Genomic DNA, 25,801 nt, shown 5'->3' with positions numbered 1-25,801 from the left:
ATTTTGATTGGTTTGTACCTTTGCTTTTGATTCCATGCGGTAACCGATTCGAGTGGTACATATAGTTATATCAGGTAAGGTTTGTGCATTTGCTATTGATACTGCGCACTAATCAATTCGCGTGGTACTTTTATTTATATCAGTTACGCTTAGTGCGTTTGCTATTGATTCTGCGCAGTAATCAATTGGCGTGGTACTATTATTTATATCAGGTAAGGTTTGTGCCTTTGCTTTCAACGCTCATCCTGAAAGTATGCTGTAAAATAAACGACGGGTGGTATTTTATTGTCAAGGACTTAGGATATATACTTTCAAATTCATCCTGAAAGTATGCTGTCCAATAATTGATTTACGTGGCATGCATATTGATTGTCAGGTAAGGTATATTATTTCATACATAATTCACTTTGTGGTAGGCTTAAAAATGACTTCGAGTTTCATTGTAATTCTTAGTCCTATTGAGTTTGTAGACTATTTACCACATTGGCTTAGGTATGAGCCCCCATTGTTAACCCTGTTTTATAAGAATTTTGAGCAGAGCTGCTTTAACGATTTAGCCTGAAAGTATGTGTATTTTTAAATGATTTGTAATTAATAGTTACCGCTCTTCTTATACTACTCATCCTGAAAGTAGGCTACGCAATAATTGATTTGCGTGGTACTTTTATTGATGTTGATTGGTTAGTACCTTTGCTTTTGATTCCATGCGGTAACCGATTCGCGTGGTACTTTTATTTATATCAGGTACGGTTTGTGCCTTTGCTATTGATACTGCGCACTAATCAATTCGCGTGGTACTTTTATTTATATCAGTTACGCTTAGTGCGTTTGCTATTGATTCTGCGCAGTAATCAATTGGCGTGGTACTATTATTTATATCAGGTAAGGTTTGTGCCTTTGCTTTCAACGCTCATCCTGAAAGTATGCTGTAAAATAAACGACGGGTGGTATTTTATTGTCAAGGACTTAGGATACATACTTTCAAATTCATCCTGAAAGTATGCTGTCCAATAATTGATTTACGTGGCATGCATATTGTTTGTCAGGTAAGGTATATTATTTCATAAATAATTCACTTTGTGGTATGCTTAAAAATGATTTCGAGTTTCATTGTAATTCTTAGTCCTATTGAGTTTGTAGACTATTTACCACATTGGCTTAGGTATGAGCCCCCATTGTTAACCCTGTTTAATAAGAATTTTGAGCAGAGCTGCTTTAACGATTTAGCCTGAAAGTATGTGTATTTTTAAATGATTTGTAATTAATAGTTACCGCTCTTCTTATACTACTCATCCTGAAAGTAGGCTGCGCAATAATTGATTTGCATGGTACTTTTATTGATGTTGATTGGTTAGTACCTTTGCTTTTGATTCCATGCGGTAACCGATTCGCGTGGTACTTTTATTTATATCAGGTACGGTTTGTGCCTTTGCTATTGATACTGCGCACTAATCAATTCGCGTGGTACTTTTATTTGTATCAGGTACGGTTTGTGCGTTTGCTATTGATTCTGCGCAGTAATCAATTGGCGTGGTACTATTACTTATATCAGGTAAGCTTTGTGCCTTTGCTTTCAACGCTCATCCTGAAAGTATGCTGTAAAATAAACGTCTTGTGTGGTTATTTATTGTCGAGGACTTAGGATGATATACTTTCAAATTCATCCTTTTGGAATTTCTCGGCCAAATAATGTCCGATTTTGGAATTTTATACCAAATTGACCAAAACTTAGATTTTCATTTTTTTGATGCCAATCGATAGTACTGATCCTTACGAGTCCAAAATGGTATAAAATTCCAAAATCTGACATTATTTGGCCGAGAAATTCCAAAAAAACATCAAAAAAGGTTGACTTTACAAACGAATCGTTTTATGGTCCACCAATTTTTTTAACCCATCGATTTTTAATTTCTTTGAATGCCAATTTATAGTAGGGATCCGTACGAATTTAAAAAGGTATAACATTTCGAAATCGGACGATATATACCCGAGATATTCAAAAAAAATCATCAAAAAAGTTAGGATTTTCGAACCGACCCCGATTTTGAAAAAAAACGTGATGTAACCCCTTGCCATTTTGGTCAATTTGGGCCAAAATTTAGATTTTCATTTTTTTGATGCCAATCGATAGTACTGATCCTTACGAGTCCAAAATGGTATAAAATTCCAAAATCTGACATTATTTGGCCGAGAAATTCCAAAAAAACATCAAAAAAGGTTGACTTTACAAACGAATCGTTTTATGGTCCACCAATTTTTTTAACCCATCGATTTTTAATTTCTTTGAATGCCAATTTATAGTAGGGATCCGTACGAATTTAAAAAGGTATAACATTTCGAAATCGGACGATATATACCCGAGATATTCAAAAAAAATCATCAAAAAAGTTAGGATTTTCGAACCGACCCCGATTTTGAAAAATAACGTGATGTAACCCCTTGCCATTTTGGTCAATTTGGGCCAAAATTTAGATTTTCATTTTTTTGATGCCAATCGATAGTACTGATCCTTACGAGTCCAAAATGGTATAAAATTCCAAAATCTGACATTATTTGGCCGAGAAATTCCAAAAAAACATCAAAAAAGGTTGACTTTACAAACGAATCGTTTTATGGTCCACCCATTTTTTTAACCCATCGATTTTTAATTTCTTTGAATGCCAATTTATAGTAGGGATCCGTACGAATTTAAAAAGGTATAACATTTCGAAATCGGACGATATATACCCGAGATATTCAAAAAAAATCATCAAAAAAGTTAGGATTTTCGAACCGACCCCGATTTTGAAAAAAAACGTGATGTAACCCCTTGCCATTTTGGTCAATTTGGGCCAAAATTTAGATTTTCATTTTTTTGATGCCAATCGATAGTACTGATCCTTACGAGTCCAAAATGGTATAAAATTCCAAAATCTGACATTATTTGGCCGAGAAATTCCAAAAAAACATCAAAAAAGGTTGACTTTACAAACGAATCGTTTTATGGTCCACCAATTTTTTTAACCCATCGATTTTTAATTTCTTTGAATGCCAATTTATAGTAGGGATCCGTACGAATTTAAAAAGGTATAACATTTCGAAATCGGACGATATATACCCGAGATATTCAAAAAAAATCATCAAAAAAGTTAGGATTTTCGAACCGAAGAAAAGAATTGTTTAACGTATATAGCATACTTTTCAGCTGTATTCCAATTCTAAGGAAGTTTATGGTATACATATGTATATATATTATTTAATTAGCGGGTATAGCCCAGCCTTGCCCGTGGCACGTATGTTATAAAATCAATGTTTTCAAATAGCTTTGAAAATGATTTTGAAACTGATCCGACGGGAATCAAACAACTTTTATGCAAATCAGACAAAATTAAAATTCGCCAAAAAAAATCTTTGAAATGAATTTTCCACCGAAGGAGTTTAGATTTTGCGAAATCTGTGAAACCCGTCTCAAATGATTTTTCTTATAGATCTTTGGAAATAAATTTGAACACAAATCGTCATCCACCAAATCTTTGACCTCCATTTCCACCAAGGAGGAACGGATTTTTCGAAAAGTGTGAAACACCCCTCAAATTAATTTGAACAAAGATCTTTGAAAATAAGTTTAAGGCCGATCGGATGGTAAACATAAAAGTTACATCCAAGCGTTTTTCGCGATTTTTCACACTTGCGGGTGGAATTTTTAGAAACCCCTTCTTAACGTGCACCTTAATCACATAAGGTAACTACAGTGAAAATTGCAGCTTCCTAGCTCTTACGGTTTGGCCTGTGCGTTGATCAGTCAATCAATCAGTCAGTCAGTCAGTCAATCAGTCAGTCAATCAGTCAGTCAGTCAGTCAGTCAGTCAGTCAGTCAGTCAGTCAGTCAATCAGTCAGTCAATCAGTCAGTCAGTCAGTCAGTCAGTCAGTCAGTCAGTCAATCAGTCAGTCAATCAGTCAGTCAGTCAGTCAGTCAGTCAATCAGTCAGTCAATCAGTCAGTCAGTCAGTCAGGACAAACAGTTTTATATATAGAGATAATTTGTTCAACATTTATTGTATTTGATTGCATTTCAATTAATTTTACATTCATTGAATCAGACTTGACCAGAGCTAAACCTAAACATGAGGCTGACATTTTTAAATACAAATTTCCAGCTATGCGGAATAGGAATATATATAATAGTTATGTATGTGTGTGAGTTTCATATATATGTATTTAAAGAATTTGTATAATTATTGTATGTGTTTAGATAATGCATATTTGTTAATTTAAAGGCCGTTCCATGGGCGTTTCCGGAAGCTGTTTAGAAGTCGCTGGCTCAATCTCAAGGCGCGTATGCTGTTGCCCAGGGCTGGGCTGCTGTTCAACCAAAAATAAACGAAAACTTCATGTACGAAGTCTGAAACAGGATTGAATGGAGTCAAGAAAACAAACAGTGCTATCTGCGGCACGCCGAAGACTAAATACCCTTGCACACAAAGGTTTTGGACAAAAACTTCAATTTCGACTAATTGGATAGAATTGAATTGAATTTAATTTAATATATCAAATTTTTAGGAGCATTAAATAAATAAGTAGATGAATATGTCGGATCTTTAAAAATAAGCCAGGACTACCAACTGGCCAAATTTCATTTAGATCGTCCTTGTAGTTTAGGAAATATTCAAGGAAATGTGTTTTTAGCCAATTTCCGTGCGCTCCGCGAATCAAATTTTACAAGTCAAACTACAAGTCCTGGGATTCTTAGATCCTAACGCGCCATGTCCTTTGAAAATCTGCAAGGACATGACCGAGTTATGGCCTTTTTCCCTTTCATAAAATGCCTTCATATATTTTTTGCCTTGTTTAAATGTGTTTTTTTATCTTTTCAGACTGACAAATTAGGGACTACAATGAGCTCTAAGGACCTTCACGAGTGGCAAAGCACATTTTTCCAGGATCGGATATAGATATAGTTATTTTAAGTTTAAATAAGCTACAATTTTAATTTATGCTCGATTTGTAGAATTTTAAGAGAAATAATTCAGAAAATACAACATAAATAAATCAATTATTGAAAAAAAACACTGAAATTCCTGTTTTTTTATTTAAAAATTCAAAAATCAACACGGTCTATTTATTGCACACCCGTGCCGAGATTTTTCTTCAAATCTGCCAAAATACCAGGCGAACAGGGGCTTTATTTAGCCATTTATAGCCGTTTGTAGCGGTTTTTAGCTGTCTACCATAATACGTTTGAGACCTTATTTTTGAAATTAAAATTAAAATTGAAATATCTCGGATACCATAATGTCCGATTTCGAAATGATATACCTTTTTTCTTCTCGTACGGATCCCGACTATCGATTGACACCAAATAATCGGAATTCTAAGAAATGGCCCAATTTGAGAAAAACTATCTATGTTTTTTGCAAAAATTACGATGTTGGCTGAAAATGGATGTGACCACGAGTCGAACGAGACCAATCTTTCCAAGATCGGGGCTTATTTGGCCGAGATACAGCAATTTTTTCGTTTTTTTGCGATAATTTGGCTAAAAATGGAAATTTATACCTTTTTGAACTCGTATCCATCTCTGGAATCGACTTGCATACCACGTTTTTTGATTTGGTTTGTTAAACAACAGCTGCAGCTGCAGCTGCAGCGATTGAGTAATAAAGAGAGTCTCTTATTTTGAAATGTTATACCTTTTTAAATTCGTACGGATCCCAACTATCAATTGGCATTCAAAGAAATTAAAAATCGATGGGTTAACAAAAGTTGTTGTATTTTGTATTTTTACTCATTGCCAGTTTGAGCTGCATAACAGAGGAAAAAAATAGATAAATGTAATTAAATTTCAATTTTCAAGTAAATACACATGCTTCTTTACGTTAAACTCTTTCAATCTGGCTGCAGTTTGAACAGCACTGTAATTGGCTTAGTGCATTACAGTTTGAGCAGCACGCGTCCAGCTCTAGTGTGTGCAAGGGAGATAGCAATATGCAAGTGCTAGCAATTGAAGCACAATTTTACAATTTACAGTTTTTTGGTTGTCTGCAGTTTGAGCAGCATTGCAAAGCAGTGTTCGAAAGCGACAGAGAGAGAGAGAGAGAGAGAGAGAGAGAGAGAGGTAGATCTGTGTACATTTACATTTAACTACATATATATTTACTAATACGTATTCATTTTTGCTTTTGTTTGCTTTCAATTAAATTTCCACATTTAAAATATTTTCTTTTTTTTTTTTTTGTTATTTTCTTTTTTATTTGTTTTGCTTCCTTTTTGTTGTTCGGTTGGTTTTCCCTACAGCTTTTTGTGTGGCGTCTGCAAGAAAACAATTAAATAATTGTACATATATTTAACGAAATTTGCCTGTCAGCCGCAACTAGAAACTAAATCGTATTTATATAAATTATAAACTTAAAGTGGCTTCAAGTGTTTGCAGAGCTACTCGTGGAGAGCTTTACTCGTTACTTTATAAATTTAAACTTAAGGCAATTGGGGTTTTAGTTTTCATTTGTTTTGAAAATAAGTTTCAACATATCTTTTAGCCCATTTTTAACGAATTTTTTCCAGCGAGTAGTTTTAGGCGCTTGCAGAGCTGCTCGTTGGAAGTTTTACTCGTTACATTATAAACATTAAACTTAAAGCGGCTTGGATTTTATTAATGTTTGTTTTTTAAATAATTTTCAAAATATTTAGTTCGCCCATTTTCAACGTATTTATCCAGCGAGTAGCTTCAAGTGTGTGCAGAGCTACTCGTTGAAAGCGTTACTCGTTAATTTACATTTTTATAAACTTAAAGCTGTTTGGGTTATAGGTTTAATTTATTTTAAAAAGAAGTTTCAACACATTTTTTAGCCCATTTTTAACACATTTTTTTCGAGCGAGTAGTTTTAAGCATTTTTAGAGCTGTTCCTCGGAAACGTTACTCGTTACTTTAAAAAATATATACTTAAAGCTTTTGGATTATATTTTCAGTTTTTTTTTAAATAAGTTTCAACATATTTTTGTTACACATTTTTTCCAGCGAGTGACTAAGTGCTGGCAGAGCAGCTTATTGGAAGCTTTACTCGTTTTACTTGACAAATTATAAACTTAAAGCAGTTGGGGGTTTAATTTTATTTTGCTTTTAAATAGATATATTTTTTTAAAGCCCGCTTTTCAACACATTTTTAATTTACTCGCTGAAGTTGGTAGCTACTCGTCGGTAGCTCTACTCGTCACTTGAGCGCTGCTGCACTGGGTAAAATGTTACAACATGAAATGCGTTCAAAATATGGCTTTTTAGGAAAACAACTTAGGTGTACAAAATGATAACTGGCTTTTGTGGTATTTGGAATTCTCTGCGTGCGCCCGTATGAGCGTATGTGTGTGTGTGTGTGTGTGTGTGAGAGAGAGGGGGCAGGGCAGGCAATCTAGTTTAGATGATACATATGATATATTATGATAGATATACGTGTATATATATATAGATATATGTACAGACAGCAGTTAAAATGTGACTTAAACAAAGAATTGCCTCCGATTTTTCTCGTTTTCTTTTGTTTAGTTTATTATTATTATTATTATGTTGTTTGTTATTATATTATATTATTATTGTGTAAACTAATACCAAATACAGCTAATTGTGTATTTTACATTTAACAAGGTGCTTGTGTTCTGCAACTAATGCTCCCCTCGTTGTGTACAAGCTCGTGTTTATGTTCAAAGGAATTTACTTGCTGATTTGTTTGCTATAATTGCCTGCTGCCAGTTGTTGTTGCTTGTTTGTTGTTGTTGAATTGTTTGTTTGTTGTTTTCTTTTTGGAATTTAGCACATTTTTTGACCATTGCAATTTCATTTTTGAGTGTCAAATTATCAAAAATCGATTCGGAATAAAAACAAATTGAACAAATGCATATATATATGGGTATATATATATATATATATATGCTATGCTTGCTGCAGTTGTGTGTGTGTGTGTGTGTATGAGGTGTATGTGTGTGTGTGTGTGTGTATGATAAACGACTACAATAATGATTTTGTTGATAATTCCATGTCTACGATCTGTATCTCTGAATTTTTCTGTTTCTGCGACTGTTTGATGTGTTGTTGTTGTTGTTGTTGTTGTTGTTGCTGGTGCTGTTGTTGTTGTTGTTGTTGTTGTTGTTGTTGTTGTGTTGAGGCTTAACCAATCATCAGTCCGCAGCCAAGCTTAAAGTTATTCTTCACATGATTCATGCGTCCGCTCAGCGCAAAGGAGAAGGGCAGCGGCTGCAGGCGCTTTTCCAGCACGCCCGAAATGTGCCAATTTGAGTCGATGGAGCCTGCAAGAAATTGAATATATTATAATATGTTCATACAAATCAAATTTACCAAAAAAAGAAAACCTAGCCTTGTTTCGTGTCTGCGTCTCCAGTTTCATTCTATGTAAGTTTCGATCTATGCAAATGAATTTCTGTTCGCAACGCTTGAAAAGCACGCCGAACTCGAAATACACTTTGCACATAACTGAGAGAAGTGTGAAGCTCGCAATTGCAGAGTTTGGTGCACACATTTTGTAAAACATCAATGTTTGACACATTAAAACTTATTCTACAAGCGTATCTTTTATAGAACCATATGCTAATATTTTATATAACTAGATATAGTGCTTCGATATTGATAAGATCTAGCTTATATAAATAAAAAGCACTCGCAAATGCCAAGTTTGCTTAAGACAACCAGAAAAACGAGAAGTTTCGTTAGACAAGAACACAATTTGCATTCAACAAGTTTTTGCGCATTTTCCGCCAGCTGGCGTGAATTTGCCAAAAACGCTGCGTGCAAAAAGTTTGGCTTACAATTCGCTCGAGCGATATTTAAACTTTCGAATAAACAAACTAAGTCAAAGAGAAACAGAAATTATACGAAGAGTAAATGTTTAGCTAGAATGAATGGAAAACAAGAAAGTTGCGTACACACGATTTTCTCACTATTTTCCAATTAAGTGAGCTTAAAGCTGAAAATGAAACTTTTCCGCGCATCTTTCAGCCAAGGGGCGTGGAATTTGCGAAACGTGTGAAACCCATCTCGCGTGAATTGTCACAATGATCTTTTGGAAGATGTATTGAAAGCTGATCTAAACAATGACTTGAATAAAAACGTTTTCCGCTCATTTTCCGCTATTGTGCGTGGAATGTGCAAGAGCCACGTAACTACAGTAAAAATTGCCTAGCTCTTAGAGCATTTCAGTTTGTCAGCGAGAAGAGTTTTAGATATGGAAGCTATAAGATTCAAATGGCTAACCTCTGAACACCAAATCCGCCTTGGGCAAATCAATTTGATAGGCTATGGTCGCGACGGACTCCTGCATGCGAAGACTTGTTTCCACCTCGACGCCAATTTGCAGCTGCTCGCTGGCCTTTTGATAGTAGCACAAATGCAGACCGCTTGGTCCGAGGGTGCCGGACCAAATGGAGTCGCCATTGGAATAGCGGCCCAGGGCGGAGACAATCGCAATCTGGCGTCCGGGCACATTGGGGCCATACTGATAGGCCACCTCGGCGCCGAGGGCCATGCGCTGCGTAACCGACTGTAGATATTGGCCAACAACAACGCCGGAATTGGTAAATATGCTGGGATTGCCCAGCGTGATCGAGGCGGTAAAATCATTGCCTCGATAGTCTGTGCTCAGCTGTGTGGCCATCATTTTGGACTCCTGAATCTGTAAGAGAGGCACAATTAGCAAATGGAAGTGGAAGTAAAAGCTGCCACTTACCTGGGAGGCGAATTTGCAGCGCAAACGTGATGAGAACTGATGTATGACATTCGCATTCAGATTGCCCGATGGATCAATGTCGCCCAGCAGCACGGGAAACGCCTCGGTGGGGCTGTACTGTTTGGTGCCCACGTAGGTGGCACCAAAGCGATAACCACTGGGCACTGTGGTGCTCATGTTGATCGTGTGCGATACCTGAAAGTGATTGCTCAGGCCCTTGTTCAGCATGATCTTGGCGCCCTCGAACGTGATGGCCTGCACATCTGCGTGAGAATAAAGGTGAGTCGGTTAGAGAAGAATCACAAAGGTTATCCATATCGAAGCAAGTTCCACACACAGATTGAAAGTTCGACTCAGAAACAAGAATTGCATTTCGTTTGTTTACGTTTCGAGCCGGCTTCCTGCCTGTGTATCAGTTCGTCAGCCTCGGTGTCTTCCATGCTCTCAAGGGCTGGTTGCAGTTCGAGCTTGTCATATTTAGCGCAATATTATGAAATTGTAATTGATAATTGCACTTTTTCCTAATTGTTTAATAATTGTGCAACTCGAAGAGAGTATTTGAACTGTACCAGAATGCATGTGTCTCTCATAAGCGGACATCTAACCGAACACCGCAAAGGTGTGTGTCCGTTTATGGGAGCTTTCGCTGTATATGCACTGATAATACATAATCAGAACCCAACGCACACGCACGCACGCACGCACACGCACTCACAAGCACACGTACAGGGGCCGCAGTATGACCCCCCTCCGCCCCCTTCACATGGTTGTAGGTTATGTCATCAGTGCGAAACATTTGCTATTGTGTATTGAATTTACTGAATGACATTGCATACCTTTGCATTTTTTATGCAACTCCTCAACGGTGCCGGGATTTTCCAATTGATGGTCCTTGGCCGCAACGCTGGCATCGGCGGCAGTCGCTGCCGATGGTGTTGGCTCTGTTGGAATTGCGGCTGGTTCCGGCAAACCCAGGCTGGCAGCCACACTGTTGCTGCGCGCCGCCGTTGTATCGAGGCCGGATGATGCCGCTAGCACGTTACCCATATTGGTTATTTTGTCAGTACAAGTTTATTGTGTGTGTGATATTTTTTTTTTTTTGTGTGTGGCCGTCGAAATTAAAAGTGGCACGCGCTAATCTGGAGTATCTGTGTGTTAGACACACTACAAAAAAAAGACTGTTTTTTTGACAGCAAACTCGATAGTGATATGTATATCGATAGCTAAACTGGCATCGATATTTAGCACTTGCCACACGGCCAATGTTGTTTTTTAATTTCAAATTTCACTACAGCCTGACAGCAACAAATCGTTGAGTGCTTATAAACTTATAACTAATTCAATAATTACAAAACATTGCAAATTTTGCATAAAAATCGCTAAATCAGCTGCCGAACAAAAAGTACTCGATGCCCAGGCATTAACAGCTGAGCTGCCACTGTAATACAGCTGGTCAGGGCAAGCGCGTTGCCAGACTGTGCGCCATTAGGCGGCAGCTTTAAAATGTTTGCTGCCTTTAACAGTTATTAATCAATTAAAACGCTGATTAATCAATAAAAACGTTTATATTTCAAGTTCAAGTATATGCATCCTTGCTTTTTATATGTGTATATATATATAAGTATTTCTTGTATAAGTTAATTAGTAGAGCACAAATCTCTGCTACGTATAAAGCTGAAAAAGTTTTTAATCAGAAAAAGAGTTTTGTGAATGACGCTTGGCTGTTTTTTCGCTTTCGGTTAGATTTAGTTTGGTTTTGGGTAAAAGGCAAATAACATATTGTACTTAAATGAGTCATCTAATCGGCCGAATGGTCATCGTCAACGATGCAAATGTTTGTGTTAAAATATTTGGATTAACTTAAGAACGAAACTAAAAATATCTGCAATACATATATATATATATATATTTGTACAATACGCTTGCACTTCCTTATTTTGATTTCTATATTCTTAGTTCTTTTTGGTGCGCTATTAAAAACGAGTCAACAAAAAAAATGTTACAAATCGCCATCAATGCACGTAATATGAGGACAAAGATCAACAAAGTGCACGATCAATTAAAATTCCGATTACAAAAAAAAATAATAATAATATATATATACATTGCATATAATGTATATGTATGGAAACTTGGAAACAAAACAAATCAAATTAAACACACGCCGTCGGTTTAATTTAATCAACAGCAGGAGGATTTTTCGGGCTCAGCCATAACCAGATTAAAGTCCAGACTATTGGGCCGCGCAAATCCCGACTTGATGCCATCCCAGCCGTCCTCGGCCTTGTATTCGCCGGAACGTATGCGGGCATAGACCTCCTGTGTGACCATGCGGAAAGCCTCCTCAACGTTGGCGCCGGTGCGCGCCGATGTCTCCACAAAATGCAAGCCATGCTGTTTGGCAAATGTTTGCGCCTCCTCGGTGGACACCTCGCGATGCCCGCCCGCATTCACCAGATCCAGCTTACAGCCGACTAACGCAAACACGGGCCGATGCGGCTCGATGTGACGCTGCGCCTCCATCATCCAGAGGGGTATATGCTCAAAGCTGGCATGATTCGATATATCGTAGACGAGCAGCACGCCGACCGAATTGCGATAGTAGGACTTTGTAATTGAACGGAAACGCTCCTGCCCGGCCGTATCCCACAGCTGCAGTTTGATCTGTTTGCCGTCCTTCATTTCGATTAGGCGGGCGAAAAAGTCAACGCCCACTGTGGGATCTGATAGCTGCAAAAATGCATATATTAATGAAAATTGGGTTTATCAACAAAAACAAATCACAAAATATGTAGAGTATCAACAATTAAGGGTTTTAGCACAAATTCAAAAATATTTGCGCGCAGTCCAAGGTTGCCACACTTTCTGTTGTTGTTGTTGTTGCTGCTGCTGCGCTTGCATTATCAGTAAGAAACGAGCGCACACACACACACACGACATACACTCACACACTCACACACACTTAGAGAGGCTGCGGCTACAACAGACTTTGTCTTTATTAATAATTTTTCGCCATTTTAGCCACTTAATTATGTAATTGTTATTATTGCGCACAATTGATACACATATTGAGATTACAATTTAACGCATACCTCAGCAAATTTTCCATCTGTAAAGAATTTGAGCAGCGAACTTTTGCCCACTGTGCTGTCGCCGATGAGTATTAAGCGAAATTGATAATCAAAAATAGGCTCAACCATTGTGTGTGTTTTTAGTTGTAGTGCTCCTCCCCTTCCCCTCTCCAACAGCTTCAGAGCGTCGCCCCTTTGCCCCGTTCTCGTTTGTTGTTATTTTGCGTTAATACGCAAATTCGCTTCGAGTCCTTTTTTTTTTCGTTAGACGCGCTTCTGTCTTCCAAAGAGCACACTCAATTATTTAGGACAAAGTGCTGCTGATTTTATTTTTCACAATCTCAGCGAAGAGCAAAGTATAAATAAACTGCAGCCTTTTTGTTTATTGAATTTAAAGTAACTCAGCTGCTCAGTTGTGTTTGTTTTTTTTTTTTTCTAACGCACGTCTATTTTTGTATGTGTGTGTGTGTGTAGGCTGGCTTCAGGGCTGGCAAACGAGTACAATGCGCATGCTAGTACTCAAGTACAGAGTGGCAACGCTACAAATTTAAATTTGGCATCGATTTAACATATACATTTAGGAAGTTTAAAATGTTTTTCGGAAAATACATGAAACCATGAATTTTATAAGCAATTTGAGCTAATCACCTTTAAAGCGGCTGATTGCGCTGCTGCCCACAAATAAACAAACCATTTATAACAGTCGACTTGCATTATTATTGATAGTATCGATATTCGCGTATGCATGTTTCGTTATTATATTGTCATCACTAACTGTCACATTTTGACATTAGTTCGTTTTATTTCGGCTTTATTTTTATATTGTTTTTACTTTTGCACTGCACAAATGTACAATAACAGACAGAGAACAACAACAACAAACGAGTTAGGCGCATACACAACCTACAACAGACGCGCAACGGCGCATGAATAATTGCCAAACGTTGACTGTTAACTGCATAACTGTTAACGTCCATTCGCCACGCTAACCAGCCCAGCGTGTGCGCCGAAGGTTATTGAAAAGACGCAAGATTTTGTGGCGCTGCCGCTAAATAACTCGCATATACATATATATATATATAGATGTTAAGGTTTGCGCTGCACGACGCCATTGGCTATGTGCGCAACAATGTGCGTGATTTCAGTCTCAATGCCCTGCGGCTGCTACCCCAACTGCCCCAACTAAGTCCCTACGATGTAAGTATCGATGCAGCTGTTCGGGTATCGATCCAGCTAACTGTTGTTGTGTTGTTGTGTTGTTGTTGTTGTTGTTGCAGGTGAATATTGCGCTGAAGGAGAACGAGTTTGTTTACAATTTCCCGCTGGACGGCATCATACGCAGCTATGAAACAAATCAGCTCGGCTCCAATTTTCCCTGCGAGGATTCGCGCACCGAGGCTAGCCTCTTGTTCCGCAACGGCTTTATTTGCGGCGTCTTCGATGGCCATGCGGGCGCCGCCTGCGGCCAGGTGGTCTCCAAACGACTCCTGCGCTACATTTCGGCCGGCACGCTGCCGCGCCAGGTGCTCAAGCAGCAGCTAAAACAGGGCTCCGACAGCCAGTCCTTTCTCAAGTGCCACAACGATAAGGTCGACTTTGTCAGCGAAATACGGCCCATCTATGAGCGCAGCTTTCAGCAGTACATCAAGCGTTTGGCCGCGGAGCCGCAACGGGATGTGGCCAGCGAGCTGGAGCACGCTTTTCTCCAGCTGGATGCGGATTTGGCCCAGGAGGCGTTGGACAACAATGATGCGCGCACCATGGGCGTCGCGCTGTCGGGTGAGCTACATATTCTGAAAGCATTTCATTTTCCCAGTTGGAATTTATACTTTTAAACCATCTGGCAGCACCAACAGCAAGTGCATTAAGTTGGCTGCGCAAATCTGTAGAAAATGTTATATCGAAAGTCTCTAGTTAAAGTTAATCCGCACTTTAAAGTGGAGCCTGGCAAAATGTCATTTAGTTAGGGCTGCATTTGACTCAGAAAAATTGAGAAAATTGGTTCATAATTAGAATAACTCAGCATTTTTATACTTTTGAAAGTAGCTGCACAGCGTTGCAATCATGTTTGAATAAATGCGCACTTAACTGGCAGTTAATTTAATTGACGAAAACATCAAATTCGTTGCCTTCATTCCTCACTGTGTACACTTGACTGGCAGTTAAGTCAATTTGACATTAGGATGTGAAAATTATTTAACTGCCTGTTAAATTTGAACGTCAGACACGCTCTAATTGCAACTCTGTTCTTTCATGTTCTTCCCGCTGACAGGCGCCGTCGCCTGTTTGGTGCACTTGGAGGGACTGCAGCTGCATGTGGCCAGCACTGGGGATTGTGGCGCCGTGCTGGGCGTACTGGATCCGCAGACGAATCAATGGCATCCCAAAAAGCTGAACATCGAACACAATGTGGATAATATGCAGGAGGTGAGCCGTATTCTCGGCGAGCATCCGCGCGAGGAGCGCGAAACGGTAATACGAAATGGCCGGCTGCTCAGCCAGCTGGCGCCGTTGCGCGCCTTCGGCGACTATCGCTACAAATGGCCGGTGGAGACGCTGCAGCAGAAGGTGGTGCCCATGTTTGGGGAGCAGGTGTTGCCGCCAAATTATTATACGCCACCGTACCTGACCGCCCGGCCCGATGTGCAGCAGCACGAGCTGTGCGCGAACGATAAGTTTCTAGTCATTGCCAGCGACGGCCTCTGGGATTTCCTAACGCCCAGCGAGGTTGTCAGCCTTGTGGGCGAGCACATTAACTCGAAAAAAACGATGGAGCCGATGCGCCTGCCGCCCGGCAATGTAACGCTGCAGCAAATCTCCGAGCGGCTAGCCGAGCGCAAGTAGGTGCCAAAATATGAGTTAACCTCAAGAGAAATCAGTCTTAATCCGACGTATTTTGCATATTTTGCAGAGCGGGTCTCACACGCAAGCCGATCGATCAGAACGCGGCCACGCATCTGATACGCCATGCTCTGGGCGCCACAGACTATGGCATTGAGCACTCGAAGATCTCGTATTATTTGTCGCTGCCGCAGGATGTGGTGCGCCTGTACCGGGACGATATCACCATCACCGTCATCTACTTCAACTCGGAGTTTATTGCGCGGCTCAAGGGTGAAACACTGCCTCTGCCCAAACCGACCGAGCCGCCGGCAGCGTGATCTGCGTCCAAAATGTGCATCAGTTGTTGATGTTGTTGATAGGGCCAAGTCGAGTCAGTCCACATGCCTGAACCAACCTTCAGACTACCGGGACACAGTGCGATCTATATAGATATATATATATGTATATATATGTATTTATGTATGCATATATGTCTGTTGTCTGTGTATTTATTGGCCAGCGCTAATCTCTAGCCTAAGTTGTTTCGTTTAAGTTTTGTTTACAAATTTTTACAATCTTCAACCTCCAACCACATCCAACCCTCAATTGTTGTTGTTGTTGTTGTTCTTCTTGTTGTTGTTGTTAACTGCTAATCCTGCGCCGGGACGAGAGCCAATCGCAGGCTAAACGCAAATAAATATCAAAGATAATCTATAACAAACTAGTCTCAAACTGAACACCTACAAATTGACTTAGTGATATTTACCATAAGTACAATTTTGGATGCAGCAAAGTTGTTTAACTAGAAAATCGCTACGTTTTTTTTACAAAGTTATGTTAATTTTGTCATTTTAATGGGTCACATTTACAGAGCATTGCGCAGTCGGTTGTACTTGAATAAAAAAATATATGTTAGTCTTAGATTGTTAGAAAACCAAAAAGTTGGAATTCCTCAAAATGTTTCGGATTCTTAAATCATACGTAAATTAAAAGAAAAATTGTTGGTATTTCAAATAATTTGTAGTTCAAATTTTATATGCTTTTTGTCAATGTTTTTAAAAAAAATGAGGATGTCGTATAATTCTATGCGAAAAACTGATTATTCAAACGATTCTCTCTATAAAGCATGAGAATCTATTTCCTGGCCATTCCTTTGACCTTTGACAGATGATATAATGGCTCTTTCCGGTCTGTCGGGACATTTGTTCTTAACGGATCAGGACAATACCTATTTTGCATGGAAACAAACAGACAGACATGTCTATAACTACGTTTGTTCAAGCTGATCAGGAATATATGTATGTATATATATTAAAGTCGTCTTTATCTAACCTTTAAGTCGCATGTTATGTCGCATGTTATTCAACAGTGGCGCGCTGTTATCAACAGATGTGCGCGCTGTTAGGCGACGAGTTAACGGCTTATGAGAGAGAGAGAGAGAGCGAGCGAGAAGGAGAGATGCTGCCGCTTGGCTCGCACGCGTGCAATTGGATCGGTTGGAAGGTAAATGAATATTGCGTTTTTTTTTTTTATGTTGTTTGTTTTTTGTTTACAATTTGAACAGTTTGTTTCGAGAATTGATTAGTTTATTTTACAATTATATTCATTACACTTGAAGGCCGTACATGCTAATTGTTTATGTTTAGGTATTTGTATTTTTTGTTTTTTTCTTTTTTATTTTTGTGGGGTTTACGTTAAAACATAACATACGGATATACAGGTATACACGCATATAGGGATATATATATATATATATATATATGTATATACTATATGAATGCAGGTTAAAGCGAGGCTAAAGCTACAGACAAACACTTACAAAAAAGAAAGCGAAGAAGAAACTAGAACTGGGCAGGGTCACGGGCAGGTGCAGGTGCAGGTGCTTTCCTTTTTTTCTGTTTTCCATTTGTTTTTTGTTTTTTTTTATCGTTTTTTGTTTTTTTATGGATATTATGCTACAAATCTACATAGATTGAAATGAAAGAATTGGGCTTATGGAGCTAATCCTTGGCATCCTGGTCGGCCACCTCCTGCCGGCTGACACAATTGAGAAATTCCATTTGGATGTGCGTGATTTGCGTCTTGCTAAAGTATTGCATTTTCTTTTTGAGAAAATCAAAGAACAAATCGAGCTCATCGCGCTTGATCAGCGCCTGCGCCAACTGTTGCTGTTCATCGTCCTTGATCAGCGTGCTGCTCGAGGCGACACTGATAGAAGAGGCGCCGTTGCCGTTCCCATTGCCACAGCTCAATGCCGGCAGCTGCAAAATAGTTGTCGCCGTCGCAGCACTATTGTACGGCGTATTTGTGGAAGTATTGCACAATGTGGCTGTCGCCGGCACCGCTGCCGCTGCCGCTGGCAACGTGGTGCTCACCGTTGCCGCATTTAACGGAGCCGCCGGCGTGCTCGATATGGTGACACTGGTGCTGGTCGCCTCGGTCACATCGACGAGCGCTATTTGCTGCTGGCTGCCGTTGCCGCCGCCGCCGGCAGCAGCTGGATCTTGGCAGCGCTGGCTGCTCGCTGATGCCGTCGTGGTGACCAGCGTGAGATTCTTCAGCTTGGCGTCCGCTGTGATGACGCCGCCATTGCCCGATAGCACGCTGTTGGTGGCCGTGGCCGTGGCGCTGCTGACGGTCGCTGCGCTGGTAAAATGATGCGTTGCATGCTGGGCATGCGGATGCTGGGCATGGTGTGTGGCACGCAGCGGCACGGCAACGGTGTTGCGCGGCTCGGGCTCCGTTTCGATATCCTCAATGCAAAAGCCATCGGCATCAATGTAATGGAAGCCCTTGCTATCGGTTACATCGCTGCTGCCATCGACGCCCAGTTCGCAGTGCGGACCGCTGGCCTCTTCGTAGAGGCAAACCTCCTCGTAGTCGACCTCGGTGCCGTTGGCGACGCCATCCTCGTCCAGTTCATGCTTAACAATATCGACCACCTGGCCATCATGATCAACGACCTCATCATCATCGTCGTCCAGCCCATCGTCGACAACGTCGTCGTCGTCGTCGTCCTGGGTGATTTGTGACAATTCAATGCTGGAAATGCTGCCGTCATGCTGCGTCTGATGGTGATGATGATGATGGTGCTGCTGCTGATGCTGCTGCTGCTGATGATGATGGTGATGATGAGGATGATGATGATGCTGCTGCTGCTGGCCATGATGTGCATGCTGATGATGCGTGTGCACCGTATCATCAGCCACGCTCTCCTCATAGGCGGTCAATATGAATGTTTCGGTCTCATCGACCAGCGTTATTTGTGAGCTGGCATGATGCGAGGAGGACATGGCCGTTGCGTTCGAGTGCCCATCTTCATCGATAATATCATGATCGACATCGTGATCATGCTGTATGCCATTGACAACATCATCATCATCATCATCGACATCGTCATCCTCCTCCGGCTGCTTTTTGATCTGTACCAAAGCGGCCATCGCATTGCGATGCGCCTTCAGCTTCGGCTGATAGACCTTCGACAAGAAGTCCAGCTGCTTGGCATATCGCCACTTCGACAGGCGTCCCTCAATGCATTTGGGCGAGCGTCGACGGTATTGATGATATGTGTCCCGCAGATTCTTCCACTTGCGTCGCACCTCCTGCACGCTGTACTTGTCTGAAAGGGGGCGGGGAAGCGGGTTAAGTTAAATGTGATTATATTTATTTATCAGGGGATTTTTTACTCACTGCCCATTTGCTGGGAGACCTCCTGCCAGCCGCTGAGTATGTCCGGGCGTCGCCTTTGGTTCGGCTGCAACTTGTAGTTATATAGCGCCGGATTCTGGCGCACCAAATTGATAAGAGTGATAATGTCATCCGTGGGCGCATTGTCCTTGTGATAACGCTTGCGCTCCGACATGGTGTGTGTGTGCGTGTGTGTGTGTTTTGTTAGCTTGTTGCTGTTGTGTCTATTATTTAGCTGACAGCTGGCGTTGTTATTGTTTACGCGCTTTGCGCCTGGCCGCGATTGCGATTGGGTTTTTTTTTTTTTTTTGTTGCGTTTATTGTTCACCTCGGCCGCAGTTTGGTGTCAGTTTTCGCTGTTCCAAGTTTGTTAAAATGGTCTGGCATGCAATAAGTTTGCGTGTGCTCAGGCCAGCCAAAAATGCACACAAAATTTCATTTAATGCACACACGTTTGCCACACAGCGCTTTTGGTAGCCACGAATTGGCCATGTTCAATTACGCAGGAAAAACAATTTAGATAGAAATTTTTGGGCTACTAGCGTTGCCGTACTGTGTTTGTGTATGCTGGGCACCACAGAAGCTGCGTGACGTTGCCAGATGGCTGCAGTGGAATTTTACCAGCGATAGGCACGAACACCAATTAATGCACTCAATGCTATCGTTTCGTGAGGAGCACTATCAACGATAGTTATGTTAGTCTGGAAATTAGCACCGATGTTTAACATCGGCCAAAGGCACCCATGCAGCGATATATCGTAATAGAAAAATATCGATGCAGCCAGAAATTGCGCATCAAATATGTAAAGGCGCGAATATTAATTATTATGTTTTTAATTAAACTACATAAATGCAAAACATAGAAATCATAATTAATAATAATGCTAACCAGTCACAGAAATGTATACAAACGGATGTAAGCTAGCATTTAAGAATTATCGATAGTTGTGGGCAAACGCCAAGCGGACATCGGGTAACAGACATCGATATATCGGTGTGCTCGTTTGCTTTGTGATCTCTAATTAAACGATACTTGTGCATTGATTGGCCTTCGCGACAGGCAAAAATTTTCGTGTTGGAGACCACGAAAAAATCCATAATTGTTGACTGAAAATGAGTACGCCCACAAAAAATGGCACCGGCTTAGAGGATGTCAACATACCTGGTCAAGCGTTTCTGCGTGAGGCACTAACCTCCTGCACAGATCCGCTTAAAGCCATCGAAAGTTTTCAGGTATGTTTAAGCGCGAAATTTGTGTGGGTGTTTTTTTTCCCCTTTTTTTTTGTCCCCTTTTTTTTCCTTTGGTTTTCCTGTTTTCTTTTTCTTTTTTTTTTTGCTAATTGTAAGAAACATATATGTTTAACCATGTGTCCAGTTGGAGAATGGCGTGCTGCTGCCCTCGCTGCGTCCCATGCTGCCGCTGTTGGATTTGCATGGCGTCCGCCGTCTGGATTTTCATACATCCCTTATGGAGGAGCTGCGCGACAAGCTAATCGCGCACATCAACGAGCTCGGCCAGAAGGAGCCGCGCGAACGCGAAAAGAAGCTAAAGGAGCTGCTGGTCAAGAGCTTTCCGGTTGTGCGCGTCAAGTCATTGCGTCCCGTCGTCATGGCTATATTGCGGAACACCCAGCACATTGATGACAAATATCTGCGGATTCTGGTCCGCGATCGCGAACTCTATGCGGACACGGACACGGAGGTGAAGCGCCAGATCTGGCGCGACAACCAATCGCTGTTTGGCGATGAGGTCTCACCGCTGCTATCGCAATATATACGGGAGAAGGAGCATATCCTGTTCGATCACACGAATCTCAACAATTTGTTCTTTCAGCCCACGCCAAAGGTGCGTCGGCAGGGCGAGGTTGTCCAGAAGCTGGCCAATATGATTGGCACCAGCGTCAAGCTCTACGACATGGTCTTGCAGTTTTTGCGCACACTTTTCTTGCGCACACGCAACGTCCACTATTGCACGCTGCGCGCCGAGCTGCTGATGGCCCTCCATGATCTGGAGGTGCAGGAGATCATATCGATAGATCCGTGCCACAAGTTCACCTGGTGCCTGGATGCCTGCATTCGGGAGAAGAACGTGGATATAAAGCGTTCGCGTGAACTTCAAGGATTTCTGGACAATATCAAGCGTGGCCAGGAGCAGGTGCTCGGCGATCTCTCCATGACGCTGTGCGATCCGTACGCCATCAACTTTTTGGCCAGCTCGGCCATCAAGATACTGCAGTATCTGATCAACAACGAGGGCATGGCCAGGGATAATCAGATATTGATATTGTTGCTGCGCATGCTGGCGCTGGGCTTGAGCGCCTGGGTGATGATCGATTCGCAGGACTTCAAGGAGCCCAAGCTGGATGGCCAGGTGGTCACAAAATTTCTGCCAGCCCTCATGTCGCTCATGGTGGACGATCAGTGCCGCAGCCTGCACGCCAAGCTGCCGCCCGATGAGCGCGAATCGGCGCTGACCACCATCGAGCATTCAGGGCCGGCCCCAGATGCCGTCGAGGCCTACATACAGGAGAGCGCGGTGGCCAGCATTTTGACCATGTACTATACGCTGCATACGGCCCGCGCCAAGGATCGCGTCGGCGTGCTGCGCGCTTTGGGCATACTCTCCGTTTGCAAGGACGATCGCGCCTACGAGGATCCCTTCTTGCACTCGCTGATCGCCCTGCTGATACCGATGACCGATGAGTTTGCCACCGAAGACTTTTGCACCACGCTCTTCGATGAGTTCATTTTCGCCGGACTGCAACGCGAGAATGTCACCTCGCGGCACATGCTGAAGCTGCTCTGGTATGTCCACAACAGGCTGCCCGCCGGCCGCCTCGGCACGCTGATGAAGGCCATGCAGCCAACAACGGCGCACAATGAGCACATTCACAAGCTCTACGAGACGCTCCAGGAGCGCATTGGCGCAGGCCCGCCGCCGCCGCTGCTGCCACCGCCACCACCACCACCGCCACCACCATCGCAGCCGACACCAGAGACGCCCGTTGTTGAGGCTGCAACGACGGCAACGACAGCTACGGCTACGGCTACGGTGACAGCGACTCCGCCGCCGCCGCCGCCGCCACCACAGCCGCTGCCACAGCCGGCGGCGGACTTTGAAGCAACCATAAAGGGCGTGCCCGCGCCAGGTCCACACTATAGCCCCCAATAGCCCGAGGCCGAGGCAGCGGCAGCGGCTGATAACGCAACAGCTGCACCTCTTGGATAAACACCAGAATTAACTACAGTATATTGCTCGCATTAGTATCTATATGTAAGCTTTTTTTTATACGCGCGTATCTTAAGCACATATTAAGCTTTGTAAATAGCTAGACTTCTTATCCATATTTATATTTATATGATATATTTATATGTCTCTATATAGAGCCTACCAATGTCTACATATAAAAGTTAATCTATGTCTATCTAAAGCCCACCAATGTCGATATATTAACCAAATATGTGTGTATCAAGACATAAATATCCAGTCAAAGAGCCTATCGATGTCTGAAGATAGTCCATAATTTGTCTATACAGAGTCGATATATATACATATATAACCAACTATGTGTCTATGTAGAGTCGATATATATATATAACCAACTATATGTCTACGTAGAGCCTACCAATTGGGCATATATACATCCAGCAATAGAAACTTATTGTCTATAGATAATCAACAAGTTGTCTAAATGTCTTAATCTAAACTATATATGACAATGTAGAGCCTATCAATTAGGCATATATACATCCAGCAATTAGGCGTATAAATGTCTATAGATAATCAACAATTTGTCTAAATAGATTCTACCTATGTCTATGTAGAACCATAATAAGCATATACATCCAGTAATAGAAACTTGATGTCTATAGATAATCAACAATTTGTCTAATTATAAACTATATATATCTCTGTAGAGCATATTAATTAGGCATATATACATCCAGTAATAGAGCTTATCGATGTCTATAGATAATCAACAATATGTCTATATGTCTAAACATAAACTTTGTCTTAGAGCGTAGAGCATATTAATTAGGCATATATACATCCAGTAATAGAGCTTATCTATGTCTATAGATAATCAACAATTTGTGTCCAAATAAGAATGTACCAAAAAGGTTACATGTATTCAGATATAAAGTCTATCAATGTCTAGATATAACCAACTATGTGTCTATATAGAACCAACCTATGTCTAGATATTTAATCAACTATATGAGTAGACATATATAGCCAGCATATAAATATCTGAATATAACCAACTATGTGTCTATATAGAACCAACCCATGTCTAGATATATAATCAACTATATGAGTAGACATATATAGCCAGCATATAAATATCTGAATATAACCAACTATGTGTCTATATAGAACCAACCCATGTCTAGATATTTAATCAACTATATGTCTATGCAGAAACTACCAATGTCTATATATAGTATATATATATGTATATCCAACTATGGAACCTATCGATGTCTATATATATACATATATATATAATCAACTGTATGTCTATATACAACATACGCATATCTATATAATTAATCAACTCAATGTCTATATATACAATTATATATCGAACTATAAGCCGACATTTTTCAGGGGCTACGCGCGTGATATTCGTACGTTTTTAAAACCAAAGAAAAATTCAATTTTATTTTTTGTTTTATCTATCTCAAGGTCCGATTTTAGAATAGTATTTTAAGACGAATTTTTCTAGTCCAAAAGCGAGTTGCTCAAGTGATAAAAAAACAAAAAAAAAACGAGATTACAAAAATAATAATTCCATTTTACAACGACAATTTCCGCATAATGAAAATGAAGAAAAATCTACAGATTTTTGCACAGTCTATTATATAGTTCAAAAAGTATTCCTATTTGAAGAACTCAAGCTCAACTATGAGATAAGCTATAACATAACCTCAACTAAAGTAAACCTTAAGCTCAACTAAAAGGCGCTCGACAGATTCGAATCGTGTCTAATCTGAATCTGACTTAAAAGTCACATTTTATGTAATTGAGCTCAAATTTTAATACCTAAGTGTCCATATATATAAGATACTCAAACATAACCTCAACAAAGAGCTACTTTCAAATAAAAAATTTGCAAAAAGCTCGAGGCTTACACACTACACAATACCCTGGAATATTGTCCAACTACATTTTAAATGCATTTGTATTCTTACTTCAATACAATTGTATTTTTTTTAAGTGTCTATTATCTTAATAATATTAAATCTTTGTGTCTATCTATCTATAAAAAAAAAAAGTGTTTCTCCTCACGATTGATTGACTGATTGATGATTGACGGGCAGAGCTTCCTTTTCTTTTTTAGTAGCTGTCATTTGTGCTTTAAATAGACGCAATTTTTGGAAAATTCTGAAGGTAAATTCGAAAATTTTTTGAAAAATTGTTTTAATTTTTTGCTCTTATTGGATCCAAAATCTATGTGAACATTTGTTTGGGTCAAATTTTTGATAAATTCTTCTATAAAGCAAAAATGCCAAATCTTTTTTGTAAACTTGAAGTTCGACTGAAAAGCTCTACAAAAGTAATTAATGTGATTCAACGAATTGGTTCGATAACAAATATACACTGACCGCGCAAAGCTGGGTAATTTGAGGAATGTAAAAAAAAGACGAAGTCAAAGTTTGAGCCTGTATTAAGTGAATAATCAGATTTTCCCAATCTCAATCAATATGCCAAAATGTCTTGCGAAAAGGCATCAAAAACTTTTTGAAGAGATCTTCTAGCGAAGATTGTCCCATTTGCGGAGACTATATCGCGTCCCATTTATATCTTAAGGCTGAAATAAAAGTATTCCAGTGCTGAAATTAGATATTGGCTAATACAAAACGTTAACAAAGTGAAGCATAGCCATTTTGGGTTTTCCAGCAAGCAAACTATTACCAAGATCAAATATAAAGGAAAACAAGAGGTTCTAGTCGGGCGCTCCCGACTAGGGAATACCCTGAACCCTTTTCTTCCAACGGGCGATAGCTATAAAATGAAAGATACTTGATATATATATACTATTCCAGAAGCTACATGTCAAGTTTGGTGACTCTAGCTCATATTATTGGCCGAAATTGCTCAAAAAACAGGATTTCGATATCGATTTTTATCGATTACTTGGAAACGGGGCAAGTTATCGAATATCGGAACCAAACTCGATCTGCGCGGGCACTAGGAGGACCTACAGCCAAAATTTCAAGTCTCTAGCTCTTATAGGTTACGAGATCCTTGCGTTCATACGGACGGACGGACGGACGGACAGACAGACGGTCATGGCTAGATCGAGAATATATATACTTTATGGGCTCAGAGATGCTTCCTTCTGCCTGTTACATAAATTTGCACAAATACATTATACCCTTTTTACCCATTTGTAATGGGTACAGGGTATACGAAAAGATTAAATACCCTTATACACAATGGTTATGGCTTGAAAAACCTAAAAAAAAAAAAAGTTCTCCAAGCTAAAACTTATTCTTCGCCTAAT

At 40.5% G+C, this 25,801-nt stretch overlaps 5 protein-coding genes across 5 annotated transcripts; 2 read left to right on the top strand and 3 right to left on the bottom strand.

Moving 5' to 3' along the window:
• Positions 1 to 7,063: 7,063 nt before the first annotated feature.
• On the bottom strand, positions 7,064 to 10,888 carry Tom40 (Translocase of outer membrane 40). Its single transcript, XM_064700310.1, has 4 exons — positions 10,545 to 10,888; positions 9,709 to 9,971; positions 9,237 to 9,654; positions 7,064 to 8,275 (listed from the first exon to the last, which is right to left on the bottom strand). The coding sequence occupies exons 1-4, from the start codon at positions 10,753 to 10,755 to the stop codon at positions 8,136 to 8,138; spliced, it is 1,032 nt and encodes a 343-aa protein (XP_064556380.1). The 5' UTR covers positions 10,756 to 10,888; the 3' UTR covers positions 7,064 to 8,135.
• A 973-nt stretch (positions 10,889 to 11,861) lies between these two features.
• Positions 11,862 to 13,223, bottom strand: Rab39. The gene is made up of 2 exons (XM_064700291.1): positions 12,801 to 13,223; positions 11,862 to 12,438 (listed from the first exon to the last, which is right to left on the bottom strand). The coding sequence occupies exons 1-2, from the start codon at positions 12,906 to 12,908 to the stop codon at positions 11,890 to 11,892; spliced, it is 657 nt and encodes a 218-aa protein (XP_064556361.1). The 5' UTR covers positions 12,909 to 13,223; the 3' UTR covers positions 11,862 to 11,889.
• Positions 13,224 to 13,551: 328 nt separating this feature from the next.
• On the top strand, positions 13,552 to 16,323 carry Pdp (pyruvate dehydrogenase [acetyl-transferring]-phosphatase 1-like protein, mitochondrial). The gene is made up of 4 exons (XM_064700290.1): positions 13,552 to 13,976; positions 14,057 to 14,558; positions 15,052 to 15,619; positions 15,691 to 16,323. The coding sequence occupies exons 1-4, from the start codon at positions 13,863 to 13,865 to the stop codon at positions 15,938 to 15,940; spliced, it is 1,434 nt and encodes a 477-aa protein (XP_064556360.1). The 5' UTR covers positions 13,552 to 13,862; the 3' UTR covers positions 15,941 to 16,323.
• A 1,162-nt stretch (positions 16,324 to 17,485) lies between these two features.
• Positions 17,486 to 19,870, bottom strand: LOC135440916 (dendritic arbor reduction protein 1). Its single transcript, XM_064700332.1, has 2 exons — positions 19,293 to 19,870; positions 17,486 to 19,221 (listed from the first exon to the last, which is right to left on the bottom strand). The coding sequence occupies exons 1-2, from the start codon at positions 19,462 to 19,464 to the stop codon at positions 17,603 to 17,605; spliced, it is 1,791 nt and encodes a 596-aa protein (XP_064556402.1). The 5' UTR covers positions 19,465 to 19,870; the 3' UTR covers positions 17,486 to 17,602.
• Positions 19,871 to 20,311: 441 nt separating this feature from the next.
• On the top strand, positions 20,312 to 24,132 carry NELF-B (negative elongation factor B). Its single transcript, XM_064700331.1, has 2 exons — positions 20,312 to 20,522; positions 20,665 to 24,132. The coding sequence occupies exons 1-2, from the start codon at positions 20,403 to 20,405 to the stop codon at positions 22,459 to 22,461; spliced, it is 1,917 nt and encodes a 638-aa protein (XP_064556401.1). The 5' UTR covers positions 20,312 to 20,402; the 3' UTR covers positions 22,462 to 24,132.
• The last annotated feature ends 1,669 nt before the right edge of the window (positions 24,133 to 25,801 follow it).

This window comes from Drosophila montana, unplaced genomic scaffold (genome assembly GCF_035044405.1).
Source record: "Drosophila montana isolate Dmon_TW-CO22-7 unplaced genomic scaffold, ASM3504440v1 contig_1688_1, whole genome shotgun sequence".
In the NCBI taxonomy this organism is placed as follows: domain Eukaryota; kingdom Metazoa; phylum Arthropoda; class Insecta; order Diptera; family Drosophilidae; genus Drosophila; species Drosophila montana.
This window is presented reverse-complemented; position numbering and strand designations above follow the sequence as displayed.

Excerpts from the sequence above, each read along its gene's own strand:
- Tom40 (XM_064700310.1), bottom strand. The coding sequence starts at position 10,755 with ATGGGTAACGTGCTAGCGGCATCATCCGGCCTCGATACAACGGCGGCG. Across the intron at positions 9,655-9,708 it reads GCTGCAAATTCGCCTCCCAG|ATTCAGGAGTCCAAAATGAT; the intron begins GTAAGTGGCAGC and ends CCTCTCTTACAG. Across the intron at positions 8,276-9,236 it reads GGCGGATTTGGTGTTCAGAG|GCTCCATCGACTCAAATTGG; the intron begins GTTAGCCATTTG and ends AATTTCTTGCAG.
- NELF-B (XM_064700331.1), top strand. The coding sequence starts at position 20,403 with ATGAGTACGCCCACAAAAAATGGCACCGGCTTAGAGGATGTCAACATA. Across the intron at positions 20,523-20,664 it reads AAGCCATCGAAAGTTTTCAG|TTGGAGAATGGCGTGCTGCT; the intron begins GTATGTTTAAGC and ends CCATGTGTCCAG.
- Pdp (XM_064700290.1), top strand. The coding sequence starts at position 13,863 with ATGTTAAGGTTTGCGCTGCACGACGCCATTGGCTATGTGCGCAACAAT. Across the intron at positions 13,977-14,056 it reads CCCAACTAAGTCCCTACGAT|GTGAATATTGCGCTGAAGGA; the intron begins GTAAGTATCGAT and ends TTGTTGTTGCAG. Across the intron at positions 14,559-15,051 it reads CATGGGCGTCGCGCTGTCGG|GCGCCGTCGCCTGTTTGGTG; the intron begins GTGAGCTACATA and ends TCCCGCTGACAG.
- LOC135440916 (XM_064700332.1), bottom strand. The coding sequence starts at position 19,464 with ATGTCGGAGCGCAAGCGTTATCACAAGGACAATGCGCCCACGGATGAC. Across the intron at positions 19,222-19,292 it reads GGTCTCCCAGCAAATGGGCA|ACAAGTACAGCGTGCAGGAG; the intron begins GTGAGTAAAAAA and ends GCCCCCTTTCAG.
- Rab39 (XM_064700291.1), bottom strand. The coding sequence starts at position 12,908 with ATGGTTGAGCCTATTTTTGATTATCAATTTCGCTTAATACTCATCGGC. Across the intron at positions 12,439-12,800 it reads CAGATGGAAAATTTGCTGAG|CTATCAGATCCCACAGTGGG; the intron begins GTATGCGTTAAA and ends GCATTTTTGCAG.